General features: G+C 44.1%; 1 protein-coding gene across 1 annotated transcript in view; it reads left to right on the forward strand.

Moving 5' to 3' along the window:
* The window catches only part of GPAT4 (glycerol-3-phosphate acyltransferase 4), a 49894-nt gene that overhangs the window by 19977 nt on the left and 10994 nt on the right, over window positions 1–18923 (forward strand). The window contains exons 3-11 of the mRNA XM_040346187.1: window positions 43–112; window positions 2026–2317; window positions 2402–2476; window positions 6364–6453; window positions 8740–8833; window positions 10412–10527; window positions 12227–12282; window positions 14183–14268; window positions 14349–14477. Of these exons, the coding sequence (XP_040202121.1) occupies window positions 43–112; window positions 2026–2317; window positions 2402–2476; window positions 6364–6453; window positions 8740–8833; window positions 10412–10527; window positions 12227–12282; window positions 14183–14268; window positions 14349–14477 (1008 nt within the window). The remainder of the gene's footprint in view (window positions 1–42; window positions 113–2025; window positions 2318–2401; window positions 2477–6363; window positions 6454–8739; window positions 8834–10411; window positions 10528–12226; window positions 12283–14182; window positions 14269–14348; window positions 14478–18923) is intronic.

Consider the following 18923-nt stretch of genomic DNA (forward strand, 5'->3'; position numbering starts at 1 on the left):
CAGATCATCATATGGTATATAACACATTTGTGTCTTCTGCAGTGGGCGACCTTGCGAATTGAGAGAGGCGTGAAGGAAAACAGTCATGCCCTGTACAGACCTTTATCGAATGGTATGCGTGTTTTACAAACGTTATATTTCTTCCTACTTCATCTGTTTATTAGGACCCCCATGTTGTAATTTGCCAAGTTTCTTTAAATTGTATAGAATAGTGTGTGTGGACAAATCCATTTATAAAATATTGATGAGGTTTTGAAATGGTGATTGGAAAGGCTGGAAATGTTTTCATTAGAACATCTTTAGGCTGCTTTCACACTGAGGAGTTTTTCAAGCGCTTTTGTTGCGGTGTAAAAAATCCTACTTGCAGCGTTTTTGGAGCATGTTTGGGGAGTTTAAACAAATTGCCCCTTCCGGTTAAAATGAATGGGAACCACATTAAAAACGCTTCAAAAACACCCCTGCTAGACATGCTTGGTTAAAATTGTGAGTCACATGTCCTTTTAGAACTGCACCACAAATGCTGCAAAAGCACAACAAAAACGCTCCATTGACGCATAGGCGTTTCACTGGCAGTTTTGAAGCAAACCAGTGTAAAATTCCACTAAAAGGGCTGTAAACCCTCATTTGAAAAAACAAAACACACATGTCATACTTTCCTCCACTGTACAGTTTGTTTTGCACAGAGTGGCCCCAATCCTCCTCTTCTGGGGTCCCTGAGCGGTGCTGGTATCTCCTCCCTGCATCGAGTGTCCACGTTGGGGAAGCACCCTCCTTGGTGGACGCCTGTGCATGCGCGCTCCTGAGTCCTGTATGTGTGTCCATTTACAAAGAATGCAGGTCTTGGCCCTGCGTCATTGGATTTTATTGACCGCAGTGGGAGCCAATGGCTGAGCTGCTATCAATCTATCCAATCAGGACACAAGACACCAGCTAGTGCTCGTTCCTAGCCAGAGAAAGATTGGGGTCAGGTAAGTAAACCGGGGGGGGGGGGGGGGGGTTTCACCTTAATGCATTGAATGCATAGGTGAAAAAACATGAGGGTTTACAACCTCTTTAATTCGTTTTTCTTGCTTGTTGGTTTTAGGATATTTTTTTTCATCCAGTCAGGTTATACCTTGTGTGGCTAGGTTAACACTTCACATTTTATCTAGTTACCGTTCACATTATGGCATTACAGTAATGTGTACGTTACCCCACACTTTACTGCCGCAAAAGTTAAATGCATTCATTCTGAATCTCGCTTCAACACGCTTTCCGACAGACGTGCATTGCAGAATGAATGGCGCCACATTGTGGTAAAACGCTTGGTAGTAAGATTATGCTCCTAAAACCTTCCATCTAGCACCTTACACTATTATGTCTATTGCTGCCAATTAAAGCACATGCTCTATGGCACATAATTAAAGCAGAGGTCCATACAAAAATGGAACCTCTGCTGTCCTGATCACCCCCTCTGGTGTCACATTTGGCACCTTTCTGGGTCTAAGACAGGTATTTGCACCCACTTCCGGGCATAGACCCCTGTATTATCTGCGGGAGTCTACGCCATGTCCAGCGCCCCCCCCCCCCCCCCCCGCTGCTTTCTGGGAGACACACAGGTCTCGGAAGACAGCAGGGACAAGTGGAATTGCGCAGCTCGAGTTGCGCATGATTCCCTTATCGAAAATGGCAGCGGCAGCACCCGAGAGCCGAGCGATAGCTTGGCTTCGGGTGCAGACATCGCAGGCGTGCTGGACAGGTAAGTGTCCTTAATTTAAAAGTCAGCAGCTGCAGTATTTGTAGCTGCTGATTTTTAAAAAAAATATATAATTTCGGTGGACTTCCGCTTTATCTGCTAGATCCCAAAATCTATATTCGTCTGTACATCCCTGCTACTGTCCAGCTCATGTCGGCTCTCTTTTGTTCTTGTCAGCTTCTCCCACCATGTCATCTGGTCTCTTTTTTTAGTTTTCTTTCCCATCTTTTCCCTTTGTCAGCACTTCTGTTTCACGCAAGGTTATTTATTAATTTTTATTTTCTTTACAGGGATTATTGCTAAAGGGAGCACATCCCTAGAGAAAGGAATATGTGAGATGCGAGGAAGTGGGCACTCCCACGATGGTCCAGAGTTCGAGCTGTCGGATATTTTCTACTTTTGTCGGCAGGGCATGGAGAGCATCATGGACGATGAGGTGACCAAGCGATTCTCCGCAGAAGAGCTGGAGACATGGAACCTTCTGAGCAGAACCAACTACAACTTCCAGCATATCAGTTTGCGGCTCACTGTGCTGTGGGGGCTGGGCATGTTGGTTCGCTACACCTTTTTAATGCCACTCAGGTATAGCTCAGATTATTGGAACTTCCTGCTTTGGCTTATAGGATGTATTTATGTATGTATATATGACTGTGTCTCTTTCTGTAGGATTGCTTTGGCTATCACAGGGGTCAGCCTTCTGGTGTTTGGAACATCTGTAGTAGGATACCTACCAAATGGCTGGTAAGTGTCCTCCCATGTTTGTATAATTGCTATGTATGGTGCTCAACTGTGCATACTGGAAAGAACATGATTAAAATAAATGTTCAGTTTCTTTATCGTACATCACGGGACACAGAGAAGCATAGTAATTACTATGTGGGTTATAGAGTCTACCTTTAGGTGATGGACACTAGCACACCCTTAAGGCAGGAAGTTCCCTCCCCTATATAACCCCTCCCATACCGGGAGTACCTCAGTTTTTTCGCCAGTGTCTAAAGTGTTGGTCACGAGTGAACATGTGCTCTGAGGAGCTCCACTGGAGGGATCCATGCTGGATTTAAAAAGCCTCCATAGAAACCGGATCCGTTCAAAGTGCTTCTTAGCCAAAGTGGACGGTACCCGGGCCTCGGTTGAGAAGAACGGGGTTTGACCTGTATACTCCTCTTTTGAGGGCTGGATCCTGGGTTTCAGTGCTTTGGTCAATTTCCCAATACCAAAAGCTTACTGACAGGGTGCGATATGGGTCCAGGGGTGTGGTGTTCCTGTCCATGGACCCCGGTTCCTAGTTCTGCAATAGAAAGATCGTTGCATACTCTGGATGTACTGAGAGTAGTAAAGATCTATCTTAAAGCTACTGCTCAGATTCGGAAATCGGACATTTTATTTGTTCTGCCAGATGGTCCCAGAAGCGGACAGGCAGCGTCTAAGTCCACTATTTCTAAATGGATTCAACAGGTCATTACTCAAGCCTGTGGCTTGAAAGGAAAGATTTCTCCGCTTAAGGTTAAAGCGCACTCCACTAGAGCGGTTGGCACTTCCTGGGCAGTGCATCATCATGCCTCCATGGCTCAGGTCTGTAAGGCCACGACCTGGTCGTCAGTTCACACTTTCACTAAATTTTACCAATTGGATATACGAAAGAGTGAGGAAGGCGCCTTTGGGCGCAGTGTGCTACAGGCTGCAGTTTGATTCCTCACGTCTGATGGCGCCCGGCTTATTTTCTGGGGTCTCCCTCCCTTCATTAGCATTGCTTTAGGACGTCCCACATGGTAATTACTATGCTTCTCTGTGTCCCGTGATGTACGATAAAGAAAATAGGATTTTTATTACAGCTTACCTGTAAAATCCCTTTCTTGAAGTACATCACGGGACACAGAGCTCCCGCCCCTCTTGATGGGGATATTGGGACACTTATTGCTTTGCTACAAAACTGAGGTACTCCCAGTATTGGAGGGGTTATATAGGGGAGGGAACTTCCTGCCTTAAGGCTGTGTCAGTGTCCATCACCTGAAGGTAGACTCTATAACGCCCTCTAAAGACGTGTAACCAATCACGAAACGCATCAGGGCGTGACCACGTGACTCATCTGTCCAATTAGGATTACGGCTTCCCGGGACTCACAGCGGCAACAGTGAATACCATTGTCTGATTCAAGTGAGAAAGCCGTACACCTTATATGTGACAAGCTCATTGATTTATATTTATTGTAAGCATTTTTAATCTAAGGGGGAAGGTTCATGGTAATAAACGGATTTACACTACGTGGAGCTTCCCTTTTGCCTTTCATATGATCGCATTCCTGCACGCATGCACTTTCTGATTGATACCAACGCATCCCCCGAGAGGAACAGCTGACTAATATTAGAGAGATCTGACCAGACCAGTGTGTAACCTGAGGGGGATCCCTGCACCGCATCCAGAGAGATTGCTTATAGGCATTTTTTCAACTCCAGTTCGGTGAGTAGATTACCTTGGGGGTGCCAGCGAGAGGACAAAGTGACAGATTCATATGCATCATTAACACCTCAGTTGCTGAAGAGTTACACTATCACCAGCTTTATTGCCAGTTGTATGGACTTCAGCTCACAGCAGAGAGCTTCACACAGGGCTGATCCCAACTAATGGATCCAGTAATGTGGATGCTCTGTTCTGGAACAATATAGACCATTTGTGAATTGTCTTTTTTTCCTTCTCTTTGCACATATTTGAAGGAAAGAGGATTGTTTCATTTTATTTAATTTAACAGGATATGGTGACATATTAATTTGAGAATTATTATTCCAATACAGCGCTGTTAATATTTTACTCTATCAATTTTGGTGGAATAAGGTATATTTATTTTAGTTTACGTTTGTGTAGAATAGCTCCTATACGGCAAGATCTATATTATTATTTTTGGAGTTGTTTGAGCGCTGGGATCAGTAGAGATTACCTGACTGGAGACACAGGACAGTTTTTTTCTGATATTTTAGACTCTATAACCCACGTAGTAATTACTATGCTTCTCTGTGTCCCGTGATGTACTCCAAGAAAAGGATTTTACAGGTAAGCCGTTATAAAAATCCCATTTTTTTTTTTTTTTTTTAACAAAATCTCTTGTATCTTATGGGAAAATCATGGTGTGCCTCAGCCAGGTGTGTGTGCAATTTTGCAACTTGTTTGGCTATTCTTCCTCTTCTCTAGAATATATCTGCTAATGTCTAAAGCAGTGATGCTCAACCGTTTAAAGAGCAAAGGCCACTTAGATAATTTGTTAATCAGCCAAACCACAAATGTAAACATGCCCTTAGGCCCCTTTCACACTGGGGCGGCGTCGGCGGTAAAGCGCTGCTATTTTTAACGACAATTTTGCAGTGCTATTCGGCCACTAGTGGGGCGGTTTTACCCTCGCTAGCGGCCGAGAAAGGGTTAAAAAAACACTGCAAAGTGCCTCTGCAGAGGTGCTTTGCTGGCGGTATAGCCGCGGTGCCACATTGATTTCAATGGGCAAGAGCTGTATACACACCGCTCCTTCACCACTCCAAAGATGCTGCTACAGTAGCAGGACTTTTTTGGTCGTCCTGCTAGCGCACCGTTGCAGTGTGAAAGCCCTCGTGGCTTTCACACTGGAGAGACAGCAGCGGCTGTTTCAGGTCGCTTTGTAGGCGCCATTTTTAGCGTTATAGCGCCTGCAAAGTGACCCAGTGTGAAAAGGGTCTTGCTGTCCTGAGTCCCTGATACGGCTGCTTTCACACTAATGCACTGCGGTTTACCCGCACTGAGGGTGCAGCACACTGCACCTGTGACTTTCCTGCTGGTTAGCTGTACTTTGACCATACGCTTTTATTGCATCTTGTGGGTCTGGTGCACTTTCTGCAAGTGCACCAAAACACCTGCATCTGGGAGCTCCCAAACCCACAGGATATAATAGAAGTCTATGGGTTAGTGCAGCTAATCCATAGAAGCCACAGGTGCACTGCGCTGAACGTTTGGATCTGTGTGAAAGTAGCCTAATAAGACTTTTCTATAAGTGCTAATATGCGCAGTGCAAAAATGCAGTGTATGTGATGTTTAATACATTGACCTTTTTCTGTTTCAGCTTTTGCTGGCTTTGCTCTCCAGGCTGCTAGCAAGGTCCCAGGCCTAGTGCACTTGGTATCTCTCGGCCTGGTACAGGAGTCGGCACTACAGAGCTTATCAGCTTATGCGGCCGGCTGCTTAGTCCGCTTCTGGCTCATGCATTCTGATGCTTTGAGATGGCGGATTGGCAACTCGTGGACCTGCCATCCCAGAGAAAAGGAATGCACTTCCCTGTTTTGAGGTGACGGGCCACATCAGAGAGCTCTGTGGGCTGCAGATTGAACACACCTGGTGAAAAGCGAGGAACAAGTAAAAAGCTGAGCTTCTATTTTACTGTAGGAACTTTTCCAGCTCAGCTCCTGTGTTATAGTAATAGGTATAGTAAAAAAAGATAACTTTTTTGGATTTCCATAGTAGCTTCTTTACCTTTGCATGGAAAGGAGGTAAATATATTCCACAGGTGTATTTGACGTAGTCAAACAGCCACCAGCATTGTGATTGATACAGTAATTTTATGCACCCTTTAGTGATGAGTTGTCTGTTAATTGTCATATTTATTACTTTTTCAGGTTTAAGGAGTTCCTCAGTAAACATGTACATCTAATGTGTTACCGAATCTGTGTGCGTGCCCTCACAGCAATCATAACTTATCATGGCAGGTAGGGTAATTTCACTCATCTAGGGGGCTTTTCCATCTGAGAGACTGTTTTGGTATGGCTTCTGATTTATACTGTAAAATCAGTTTTGTTACCCTGGAAAACTCTTTCAAAGTCTTGTCCCAGTGGTGCGTCACCTCTGCTAGAATTGCCAAATGCCTCCCTGAAAATCCTGCGTGCTTTACGGGATGCTCTTTTCTTAGGTGTCATGAAACACATATGGTGGTCGTGCCTAGAGTTGCACGATTCTGGCCAAAATGAGAATCACGATTTTTTTGCTTAGAATTATTTTTTTTGCTTAGAATGAAGATCACTATTCTCTCACGATTCTCACGGCAAAAAATCTTTTACATTTAAACAAAAAAAAAAAAAATGGGTTAACTTTACTGGCTAGTTTTTTTAATTCATTAAAGTAATTTTTTTCCAAAAAAATTGCATTTAAAAAGACTGCTGCGCAAATACAGTGCAACATAAAATATTGCAACAACCGCCATTTTATTCTCTAGGGTCTCTACTAAAAAAATATATAATGTTTGGGGGTTCTAAGTAATTTTCTAGCAAAAAAAAAAAATGATTTTAAAGAGGAGTTCCACCCAAATTTGGAACTTCCTCTTAACCCACTCCTCTCCCCCTTACATGCCACATTTGGCATGTAATTTTTTTGGGGGGGGGAGTGGGGGCTTCAGCAAGAGTGGGACTTCCTGTCCCACTTCCTCCTTCCTGTAGGCGACTAAGCTTAATCGCCTTCAGGAAGGGGCTGCTGTAGGCGATCGCCTAGGACACGTCACAGGTCCTAGGCGATCTCCTGGCCAATTACACGGCGCCGCATGCGCAGTGCCGCTCGCGCATGCGCAGTGGGTGCCCGGCCGTGAAGCCGAAAGCTGTCACGGCCGGGTGCCCACACTGAGAATGAAGACGCCGGCCGGGGAGGGTTGGAGAGGAGCGGAGCCCCGGCCGGCGCATCGCTGGAGCGCTGGAGCAGGTAAGTGTCTGTTTATTAAAAGCCAGCAGCTACACTTTTTGTTGCTGCTGACTTTTAATAAACATACAAATGGCTGGAACTCCCCTTTAACTTGAAAAGAGCTGACAGAAAAACGTTTGATGTTTAAGTGGTTAAACGTTCCCTAATTTACATACAGAAGTTTATTCCTTTGATGTAAAAGTCAATGTTTAGACTTAACTTTCCACTGATAAAGAATGTTTTCAAAACTTGGCAGATTGCCCAGACTTTGGCTGAGAGCAGAGAGGAAATTCTTTGCATACCAAAGTGCAGAGAGAAAATTATTTTCATGTCAAAGATTGTGAAACCCTGTGTCAAGAATTGCAACAGGAAAAAGATTGCAATAACAAATCTTGATGATTAATCGTGCAGCTCTAGTCGTGCCCTGTCGTTAGACGGCTATGGATAAAGGTTTATTACATGGTCAGTTTGGTCTTACACCTCAATCTGTGCAAGGATCCCTGGGAGGCACTTTTGAACAAACCAATAGAAGGCGCTAACGGGCACTTTAGTGACCCACATATTCTCGGCCACGAAACGGACAATTGCAAAAGCGTGGAAAATGCCGACCCTCAGCTTTGACAAAGTGAAACTGGTGCATGGTACGCTGGCGAATGAAAAATTGATGACAATACTTAAATGACACACACAAAATTTTGCTCATTTGGCGACCCTGGCTGGATAATTTTTCATCTACATAACCGTTTGCGTGTTTCCGCGCCCGTTTATAAGTTAATGCAGAAAATTAATGTATTCGCAGCGAGCCTTGAAGTTGGATTTCTCCCCTCTCTCCTCCCATCCCCCCTTTGCCTTTCCCTCTCTATCTTACTTTACTTTTCCATTTTCTCATTTCTCTTCTATGACTCTCTTCCCTGAGATTGCCTTTTGTCCATGCATGCTAGCTATACCTATGTTTGGTCTTGTGGATGACTGCATTGCTGCACTTATATTTTATCTTCCTCATAGGACCCCCAGTTGAGGAGTTTTTTTTATCCTTTTGAAACTGAGTGTATGTTGCCATTTCAAGCATCGCTCTACATTTCAATGTCACTTCTTATTGGTGCACATTGCTCACATTGCTTTCATATCTGCAAAGAGAATTTCCCTTTGAATTTGCTCTTTGTGTTTTCTTTTTTATGACAATTATACTTTTTTTCTACTCGTTTATGCCATCGTATAGCTTACCCATGATATGCAAATATTCATTTTTTTGTCTCCAATAAAATCTATGTGAAAGAAAATCTGTTTATTTGCTGTATGCTTTATACACAATATTTTGTTCTCCATAGTGAGAATCGTCCCAGAAATGGTGGCATCTGTGTGGCCAATCACACCTCTCCCATTGATGTTATCATTCTGGCCAGCGATGGATATTATGCCATGGTATGTGAAAAGGTTAAAATGTACTTGTAACCAGAATTTTTGTAACAAGAAAAAGATGAATGAAAATACTTATTTTTAAAGTAAACACATCATTTTGTAAAGCACTATCCGTCTCACCACAGTGCTCTGGAGTCCACCATTTGAAGTGCCATTTAGGCTGTAGAATAATAGGCAAGTCCCTAACCATATCAAACATTGCGAATTGTGGCACTTTAGTGGCACTTCAGCAGTGTCATGTGGGGAAGGCAGGAGGGTTATTTATACTCTGCAAAAAGTTCAAATTTCCTAATTTACATTAATGCAGGTGTTGAGAGCACAGATAATGCAATAAAATATGCATCCAGGGCCCATTCACACTGCCCAAGTGCTAAACTCTCCATTTTAGTGCAGGCAGCTGTCCGTTTTGGGCTGCAGAGAGGTGTGCTAGGGAACAGTGTGACGTCATTTTTTTTTTTTTTTTACTTTATTTAAAGTACACAAAGTGACATTTCATTCATGTCTCCACACAGCAGGGTAAATGCCCACCTGTGATAAAATACAGCAAATCCGCAGCTCGCTTTATCACACCTCCGAGCTGCATGCAGTGCGAACTGCGCACATAGAAAACAGTTTTCTATGTGCCGTATCGGTGACTGGAGTTTATCCAATGCAGAAAAAGAATGTCAACAAGACATGTTGGAGAAACTTTTTTTTTTTTTTTAGTTTCAGAATGTTTACTTTGTTTTTTCCATATGCATGTACTCAGGGCTTTTTTTCAGCAGGAATGTGGGGGAACGCAGTTCCGGCACCTCCAGCTCTGAATGTATGTAATGGCAAAGGGGTGCTGGGGTGTACTGGAGGGTCTATTAATGCTGGCTTCTGGGGGATCTATTGTTGCTGGAGGGTATCTATTTTTACAGGTTGAGGGTCTATTGTTGCTGGGGAGGTCAGTTGTCGCTGGTAGGGGATCTATTGTTGCTGGGGGGGGGGGCTCATATGCTACTGGAAGACCATTGTTGCTGGGAGACCTCAACTGTTGGGGGAGGGGTCTATTGTTGCTAGCTGTTCAGAGTCTATTGTTGCTAGCTGTTCAGAGTCTATTGTTGCTGGGGGAGCTCCATTGTTGCAAATTACTTAGCACCACAAATTGATACTTGGTTCTGTATCCATTACTGAGAGGTGGTTAGAGGGTGGAACCAAAGAATGGTGCTTAGAGGTGGGTAGGGGGTGGAGCCAAGGAATGGTTATCGGAGGTGGAGCCAAGGAATGGTTCTCTGGGGTGGAACCAAAGAATGGTGCTCAGAGGTGGGTAGGGGGTGGAGCCAAGGAATGTTTCTCGGAGGTAGGTAGGGGGTGGAGCCAAGGAATGGTTCTCGGCTGTGGGTAGGGGGTGGAGCCAAGGAATGGTTCTCTGGGGTGGAACCAAAGAATGGTTTTTGGAGGTGGGTAGGGGGTGGACACAACAGGAGAAGTAGGGAGTTCCTGCACCTATTCTCTGAGAACAAAAGCCCTGCTTGTACAATAACAAATGCTGTATTGGTTTAGTCTTACTGGCATTTGTAACCAAGCTCAATATTCTATATTCTTTCTTCCTCATAGGTAGGACAAATACATGGTGGTCTGATGGGAATAATCCAGAGGGCCATGGTAAAGGCCTGTCCACATATCTGGTTTGAGCGTTCAGAAGTCAAAGATAGACTTCTTGTTGCTAACAGGTAATGTACAAGGGAAGCTAATAATCAAATCAGAGGCTTTCACTTGGCAGTCCCAGGCTAGTTGCCTGTTGCTTTTGGTTGCCTGTTTTTTACTAAGAAAAGATCAGTGGCTTTGTCAAGAATGACAGAATCAATCTTTATTTTGTTGGAGAGTAACTACAGGCTTATGTCATAGATGAGGCTGTGAAATTTGTTACGCAGGTTGTCATTGGTGTACAGAATCTCTATTGCTGCTGTTCTGTATTTCCTATTCCTCAAAAAAAAAAAAATCCCTGTTATTCGTACACTCACCGGCCACTTTATTAGGTACACCTTTTTAATTGCTTGGTAACACAATCAGCTACCACATGGCAGCAACTCGATGCATTTAGGCATCTAGATGTGGTGAAGACAACTTGCTGAAGTTCAAACCAAGCATCAAAATGGGGATAAAAGGGGATTTAGGTGACTTTGAACATGGCATTGTTGTTGGTGCCAGACGGGCTGGTTTGAGTATTTCAAAAACTATTGATCTACTGGGATTTTTACACACAACCACCTCTAGGGTTTATCCAGTGAGCAGCAGTTATATGGACGAAAATGACTTGTTGATGTCTGCATGAATCACTTTTGACAGTCTATTCAGACACAACAGAATCCCAGGAGACGGTAAAGGCACCCCCCCTCAGCACACAGCAGGTGTTTGACAGCCTCAGCTGTGCATACTTCCCTTTAAATGAGCAATGTGACATATGCTTTAAAATTTGTGAGCGGCACAGACGGGGGGGGGGGGGGGGAGAGAAGAGCGGCACGGACGGGGGGGGGGAGAGAAGAGCGGCACGGACGGGGGGGGGAGAGAAGAGCGGCACGGACGGGGGGGGGAGAGAAGAGCGGCACGGACGGGGGGGGGGGGAGAATAGCGGCACGGACGGGGGGAAGAGAAGAGCGGCACGGACGGGGGGAAGAGAAGAGCGGCACGGATGGGGGTGGAAAAGAATAGTGGCACGGAGGGGGGGGGAGAATAGCGGCACGGACGGGGGGGGAGAATAGCGGCACTGACGGGGGGGGAGAATAGCGGCACTGACGGGGGGGGGAGAATAGCGGCACTGACGGGGGGGGGAATAGCGGCACTGACGGGGGGGAGAATAGCGGCACTGACGAGGGGGGAGAATAGCGGCACTGACGGGGGGGAGAATAGCGGCACTGACGGGGGAAGAGAAGAGCGGCACGGGGGCGGAGGAAAGACTGCACGCAGCACGGGGGGAGGAAAGACTGCACGGAGCACGGGGGGAGGAAAGACTCTACGGGGGAGAAGACTTGCAACTCCCCTGCCTGCCCAGGTATCGGGTGAGGCATCGGAGCATTTCCCCCGAGTACAAGTACTCGGGGGGGAAATGCTCGGTATCGGTACCGATACTAGTATCGGGACATCCCTAGCAGATAGATTATTAATCCCCCCTATAGCAAAGAGAACACGGTATATACCAACAGCAATGTCACCCATGTCTAGAGACAAAGTCACCGCAGGTTGTTTGCAGCGAATTGCCAGGAGCAGGATGAGATCAGATAGGCAGAGCATTTATCATGTTCTATAAGAAATCTTTCAGTGACAAACCAAAATAAAATGTGTTTATTGATAATACGAAGGTTCTAATTACACTTTCTATGTTGTCTTTCTACATATCCGTGTATGTCTTCATACGCCCTTTTCTTTCCCCAGGCTAACAGATCACGTGAAAGATGAGAGTAAACTGCCAATCCTTATATTCCCTGAAGGTAAGAGCAGTGCTCAGATCTCTCTACTATGTCTTTAGAAAAGTAGGAAAGTACATGACAGAGGTGTATGACAAGACACGGTGTGTGGCTTCTGTTAATTTAAAGCTGAAAACGTGTAAATATTTAAAACTTGAAATTTTTTAAAATTGATAGGTGGGTTTTTTATAACCGCAGAGACACTCGTCTCTTCCGTTTATAAAGGCTTCTCCCTGCCTGTCAGCGGTAGAACACGCACAGCTCAGAGTACATTTATGGCAGGAGTCTGTGTCCTGGTGGAGTGACTTACATGTGCATGCTCAAGAAGACTCATGTCATTGTAGCCTGGCAGGAAGACTGGGCAAAGGTGGAAGTGCCCAGGACCAGCTAGAGCACTGACACCACAGCGCTGGAGGGCACTGCTTGACAGGTAAGTGTGCCATAATGTGCTCATATGCGGTGCATGCTAGCACATTATGGCATTAAACCACCTTGGGCGGAGTTTAATTCCACTTTGAAGAGCTTGTTTTGTGTCCCTGCCCGTAAAAGCAATCCAGTGGCTAAATAGGCGCTTGGATGGCTTTTACATTACAGAGATTCGCCACCTGAAGCTGCAGGCATAATTCAGATATCACCACAGGCGGGGAAGTAGTTAAACAATTGCAAAAGATGACACAACATCTGATTTTGGATATAATTTCTGTCATCTGTCTTTGAATGTGCTCCAACATGTTTGTTATTATTTGTACAAAATCTGAAAAAAAAAAACAAGTGAAAAAATATAGCAGAGTATAAATTAACCACTTCAATACAAATAGAACTTTCTTTTGGTGGTATTTAATCACCACTGGGTTTTTTTTTTTTTTCTGAACAAATTAAAAAAAGACCAAAACATTTTTCTTAGTTTCTGTTCTAAAATATTGTAAATAGGTACGTTTTCTCCTTCACTGCTGAAGAGGCACTGATGGGCAGCGTTTATGGGCACTGACAGGCGGCACTGATGTGCATTGATAGTGGACACTGAAGAGCAGCACTGATTGGCAGCACTGATTGGCATCACTATTGGGCATCGCTGATGAGGTTGCACTTCTAATCACTGCACTGATTATCAGAGACCAGAAGGATGGCCTCTGACGGTCGGTCAGAACGGAAAGCTATCGTCCGGCCGTCATTTTGCTATTAGCCGGACGGGATGTAGTTAAAAAAAAAAACCTTGAGTTATTCGGCATGTAGTTTGTACACCACGATGGGAAGGTTCTTTCAAAATAAAAAAACTGAGAAGTGGTCATAATAGGTGAAACCTTTTATTGGGAGCCCCAGCCCTGTCTATGGACTGTGATTTAGTCTTTATCTCATTTTCTGTCAGTCTTCTGAAAATCTAGAAGCATTTCACATCCAGGAAGACTGCTGCCAGTTTTAGCTGTTATAAGTCACTCAGACTGGAACTTGCATGCACTGGAACAAAGAATTGAAGTCTGCTGACCCTGCTTCATACATTGCACTAAAGTCGCAATAGAAAAAAATGTAATCGTGTTCTCCCTGTGCTTGCGTGGGTTTCCTCCAGTTTCTTCCCACACTCCAAAGACATGCTGGTAGGTTAATTGGCTCCTGTCCAAATTGGCCCTAGTATGTGTATAAATGTGAGTTGGGGACCTTAGATTGTAAGCTCCTTGAGGGCAGGAACTGATTTGAGTGTACATTGTATATGTAAAGTGCTGCGTAAATTGATGGCGCTATATACGTACCTGTAATAAATTAAAAATAATAAACATTCAGAAGTTGTGCACGGTTTCCGATTGAAAGGGGCTTGAAAATTTTAGCTGAATCTAGAATAATTGCCAGATACAATATAATGCTACTGTTTCTATATGCAGATTAGACATGCAAGTAAATTGTTCTTTTGGCTGTGTCTATCTTCTGCTAGGAACCTGCATCAATAACACATCTGTCATGATGTTCAAGAAGGGAAGCTTTGAAATCGGAGCCACGGTTTATCCTGTGGCTATCAAGGTAAGCTGAGGCGTTTGGTGATGTGTGGGTGTGCAGGGAATGAAATGGGACATCACCAACTCTTCTTTTCTTCTTTGTAGTATGACCCACGCTTTGGCGATGCCTTCTGGAACAGCAGTAAATATGGAATGATCACCTATCTCCTGCGAATGATGACCAGCTGGGCCATAGTATGCAGTGTCTGGTACCTTCCACCAATGACGCGACAGGTGAGCTTACATCACTCTGAACATATAACTGCATTTATTGTTGTATTACTCTAGTGTATTCCCTGAATTAAGGTAAACAATGTCCCACTAGCATATTGTTGTAGTATTTGAAAATATGAAAAGTTTGGTTCAAAAACAAAATGTTTGTAGATCACTAAAAGCTGAAGATTAGCTTTAATGAAAACTTTATATAGTCTAGTCGTATGAATAATTCATGAAAGTTGGGAGGAATGGAAGCTGTGAACTGTTACATAAGATCAATGTTTGAAATGTAGTGACTGTTCCCAATCACAGCTGATGTGACCTGCAACCTCATGCTCTGGAATGGCAGGCTGGCAAGCCCAGATCGTAGGTTGCCGGCCCGCCATACCACAGCATCAGTGTTGTGAATAAAGCTGTTGGTAGAGGAAGAAAGCAGCTGTAGAGCAGAGCCCCATAAGCCGATGCTTTCTCTACAGTGCCAACTTTTGCCACAGGCGGGACTCTATGGCAAAGTTCAGGTAACCCGCAGGATAGACGCTGGTGTACTACGCTGCACCCACGGTGTGGGAAAACCACAGCACGTCAGTGTGAAAGCAGTCTTGGGCCCTTTTCACACGATCAGCCCGACCAAATGGGACCCTCAATTTAACTCTACAGAGCGGCAGATATAAACAGACTTTTGTCCGTTTACGCCCACATATACCTCCCAATCCGACCCACAAAAAAAAAAATACAGAAGGGAATTTATCCCCTTCCATCTTGGATCGGATCAGAGGGCCTATAGAGTAGCTGTGACCTGTCATCAGAACGCTCCGCTCATTGTGGCCCGCGACTGGGTACCAAGTTGCTTAAGTGACCCTCGCTCTTCAAAAGGTTGGGCACCCCTGCTTTAATATCTCAAAAAAATTGGAAAGGTTTGTCTTATTTTTATTTTTTTTATTTTTTAATTAACTACTACGTGGAAAAGAAAAGCAGCAACTGCTCAATTATTAAACATATATTAGCAATTGGCTAGAAAAGCATATTTGCTCTTCTAGCTAATTCCAGCCAATAAATGTACACTCTTTGGAATTTCTTCATCGTTGATTGGATAAATAGGACTATCTGGCTGGCTGGGGCTCCAGCCATTAAAGATGCACTCCGGTTAGGACTGAAAATAAAGCTTTGATATCCATACAAGTAGCACAGTTGATTTGTCCAGTTTTTCAGCCAGGCATTACTCTAGGGCGCTCACCATCTTTTGTCACAGATCTGATAATACATTTTTGTGATAAAGAAGAGGAACTACTGGGTGCAATTTTCTAGCTCCTTGCAATCTCTGTCACATAGAACGTTTGGTGCAAGCAAAATGTGAACACTGTGACATGTAAAAGTTACCATTCGGGTTCAGACTTGCTGTGGAAGTTTGAACATAGTTGCTGATGCTGGAAAGAAGTTGTTATATGCCTGAGGCCCTCAAATTGCGGGTTGTAGGAATAGAATGTCCTACCTCCAACAGGAGTAATAAATGCCCAATGCATGGTTGGCAATGGTAGTAAAAATATACCTAGTATATGTAGTCAGGGGGGAGGAATAATGCCCTGATGAATAGTGCTGCATTGTTGGTATCAGTCAGAACAATAGTGCCCCATCATTAATATCAGTGGAAGGAATAGTGTCTCACCAGTGTCATTGGGTGTAATAGTGCCCCATCGTTGCTGTTCGTGAGAGGAATAGTGTCTCACCAGTGTCATTGGGTGTAATAGTGCCCCATCGTTGGTTTAAGTGGGAGAAATAATGCTCCATTGTGATTGTCAGTAGTACTACTACCCCATTTTTGGTGTTGCGTGAGGAATGGTGCCCCATTGTTGGTCTCACTAAAAGGAATAGTTTGTCATTGTTGGTGTCAGGGGAAGAAATGGTGCCCCATCATTGGAGTCAGCGGGAAGAATGGTGCCCCTTCATTGGTGTCAGCTGAAGGAATAATACCCCATCATTGGTGTTGGCAGGAGAAATGATGCGGATCGTTAATCTCAGTAGAGGTACTAGTACCCCATTTTTGGTATTCGGTACTACAGTTGGTGGCAGTAAGGGCTCTTTCACACGAACACAGTTAAATGCATTGTGAACTACACTCCAACTGCATAGGCAGCCTAAGGTAATGCTATGGGAATAGTTCTCATTAGTGCAGTACAGTAAAAAAAAATGTATAGCATGCTGCATTTTTATGCACCAGAAATGCATGGAACGCACGTCAAACGCACAACACCGATTAAAGCGGAGTTGCACCACCCCCTCCCCCCTGCCAGCAGTACATACTGTAGCTGTCGACTTTTAATATTAGGACACTTGCCTGTCCTGGAATCCAGCAATGTTGGCACCCCAGCCAATGTTTCAATCTGCTCTCGGGTGCTGTCGCTGCCATTCGTAGTAAGGGAAACCAGTACGGTTCCCTACTAAATGGCCTGGTGGTGGGGGAAGGAGGAGGCGGGCCGAACTTCCAAGTGATCTCGCCGCGGCAAAGTCAGCCAGAAGTGGGAGCGGGTACCTGTCAAAAAAAATAAGTCCTCTTCATAAAAAAATGGTACACATTGAAGCCATTTATTTTTCCAGATGTCACATATTTGTCATGATGTGTAAAATACCGCACCCTGGCCCCCCAGGTGTCAGTTGTTTGTAGCAATTGAGGCCTGGTGAAAACATTTAAAGCCACTGCTATAAGTTGTATTTAGTCTGATAATATGAATAATTCATTAAACTTGGGAAGGACGAAAGAGTAAACGGTTACATAAGAGCAGTGTTTGAAAATTGATGACCATTCCCAATTACAGCCGGTGACGGGACGGCTGGTTCGCGGCAAATAATTGCACAAACCTGTCCAATGCACCGGTGTCCAGACATCCGCGTACTCAGACATGCTTGTTTTGCTGACTCGCCAAACGTGAAAAGGTTTGGCTTACAGATTTTTATTTTGTTTTTTGTACATTGTTTACTTTTTTTTTTTTTTATATATTGCATTGAAAAAAAAAAAGCAGCAACGGCTAGTTCTTGGACAGATGGCATATTTTCTGTCTCATACAGTATTCTATGAAGATAAGAAATATGGAACTAGTTGGCCTGCAGAAGAGTTGTGTGCAGACTGTACAGTTTCATCATAATGATTGCTGTAACTGTAGTCTGATGACACAGCTCATTTGTATTAAACCAGACAGCCACCTGCGCATTTTTTTTTGTTTAAGTTTGCCTTTCACCAGAGCAATATAAAAAAAAAAGTATTTCTTTTTTTTTTGTTTGTTTAAAGTTTTATTGGTGATTTTCAAAACAAGAGACAATGGGGGTTATTTACGAAAGGCAAATCCACTTAGCACTACAAGTGCACTTGGAAGTGTAGTTGCTGTAGATCTGAGGGGGTCATGCAAGGAAAATAAATAACCAAATTTTTGCTTGCACATGATTGGATGATAAAATCAGCAGAGATTTACCTCATTTCAGATCTTCCCCTCAGATCTACAGATCTAGTGCACTTGTAGTGCAGAGTGGATTTCCCTTTATTAAATTATATCTACTGATACGCCGGCGTACTTTCAAATTTCCTGCGTCGTATCGTTGTTTTGAATCCTCAAAACAAGATACAACGGGATCTGTGTTAGATCCGACAGGCGTACGCCTTCGGATCTAAGATGCAATTCTTCAGCGTCCGCTGGGTGGCATTCACGTAGTTTTCCGCATCGAGTATGCAAATTAGCTATTTCCGACGATCCACGAACGTACGAGCGGCCGTCGCATTCTTTTACGTCGTTTCCGTTCGGCTTTTTCCGGCGTATAGTTAAAGCTGCTATTTCGTGGCCTATAGTTAACCCTGCTATGTTAAGTATGGCCGTCGTTCCCGCGTTTAATTTGTATTTTTTTCTTTTCGTTTGCGTAAGTCGTCCGTGAATCGGGATGGACGTAATTTACATCCACGTCAAAACAATGATGTCCTTGCGACGTCATTTAGCGCAATGCACGGCGGGAAATTTAGGAACGGAGCATGCGCAGTTCGTTCGGCGCGGGGACGCGCTTCATTTAAATGAAACACGCCTCCTACTCGCCGCATTTGAATTCCGCGCCATTACGCCGCTTGAGATACACTACGCCGCCGTAACTTACAGCGCGAAATCTTTATGGATTCGAACCAAAGCCAGGTTAGGTACGGCAGCGTAGCGTATTTCTCGGATACGATGCGCCGGGGCAGATCTTTGTGGATCTGCCCCAATGTGTTTACAGAAAAAGGAAAGAGATTAAATATACATTATGAAACACACTGCAAATGTTTTGTATTTTATGTATATTTTTTTTAGTTCTAATACACAATTAGAGCTTTTTTTTGGTGGTATTTTTTTTTTTTTTGCAATATAAATGAAAAAAGACTAAACATTTTGACAAAGGGGGGGGGGGGGGAATAAATGTTTTTCTCTTTCGTTCATAGACGGACACAGCCTTCAT

Source organism: Rana temporaria, chromosome 3 (genome assembly GCF_905171775.1).
Source record: "Rana temporaria chromosome 3, aRanTem1.1, whole genome shotgun sequence".
Classification (NCBI taxonomy): Eukaryota; Metazoa; Chordata; class Amphibia; order Anura; family Ranidae; genus Rana; species Rana temporaria.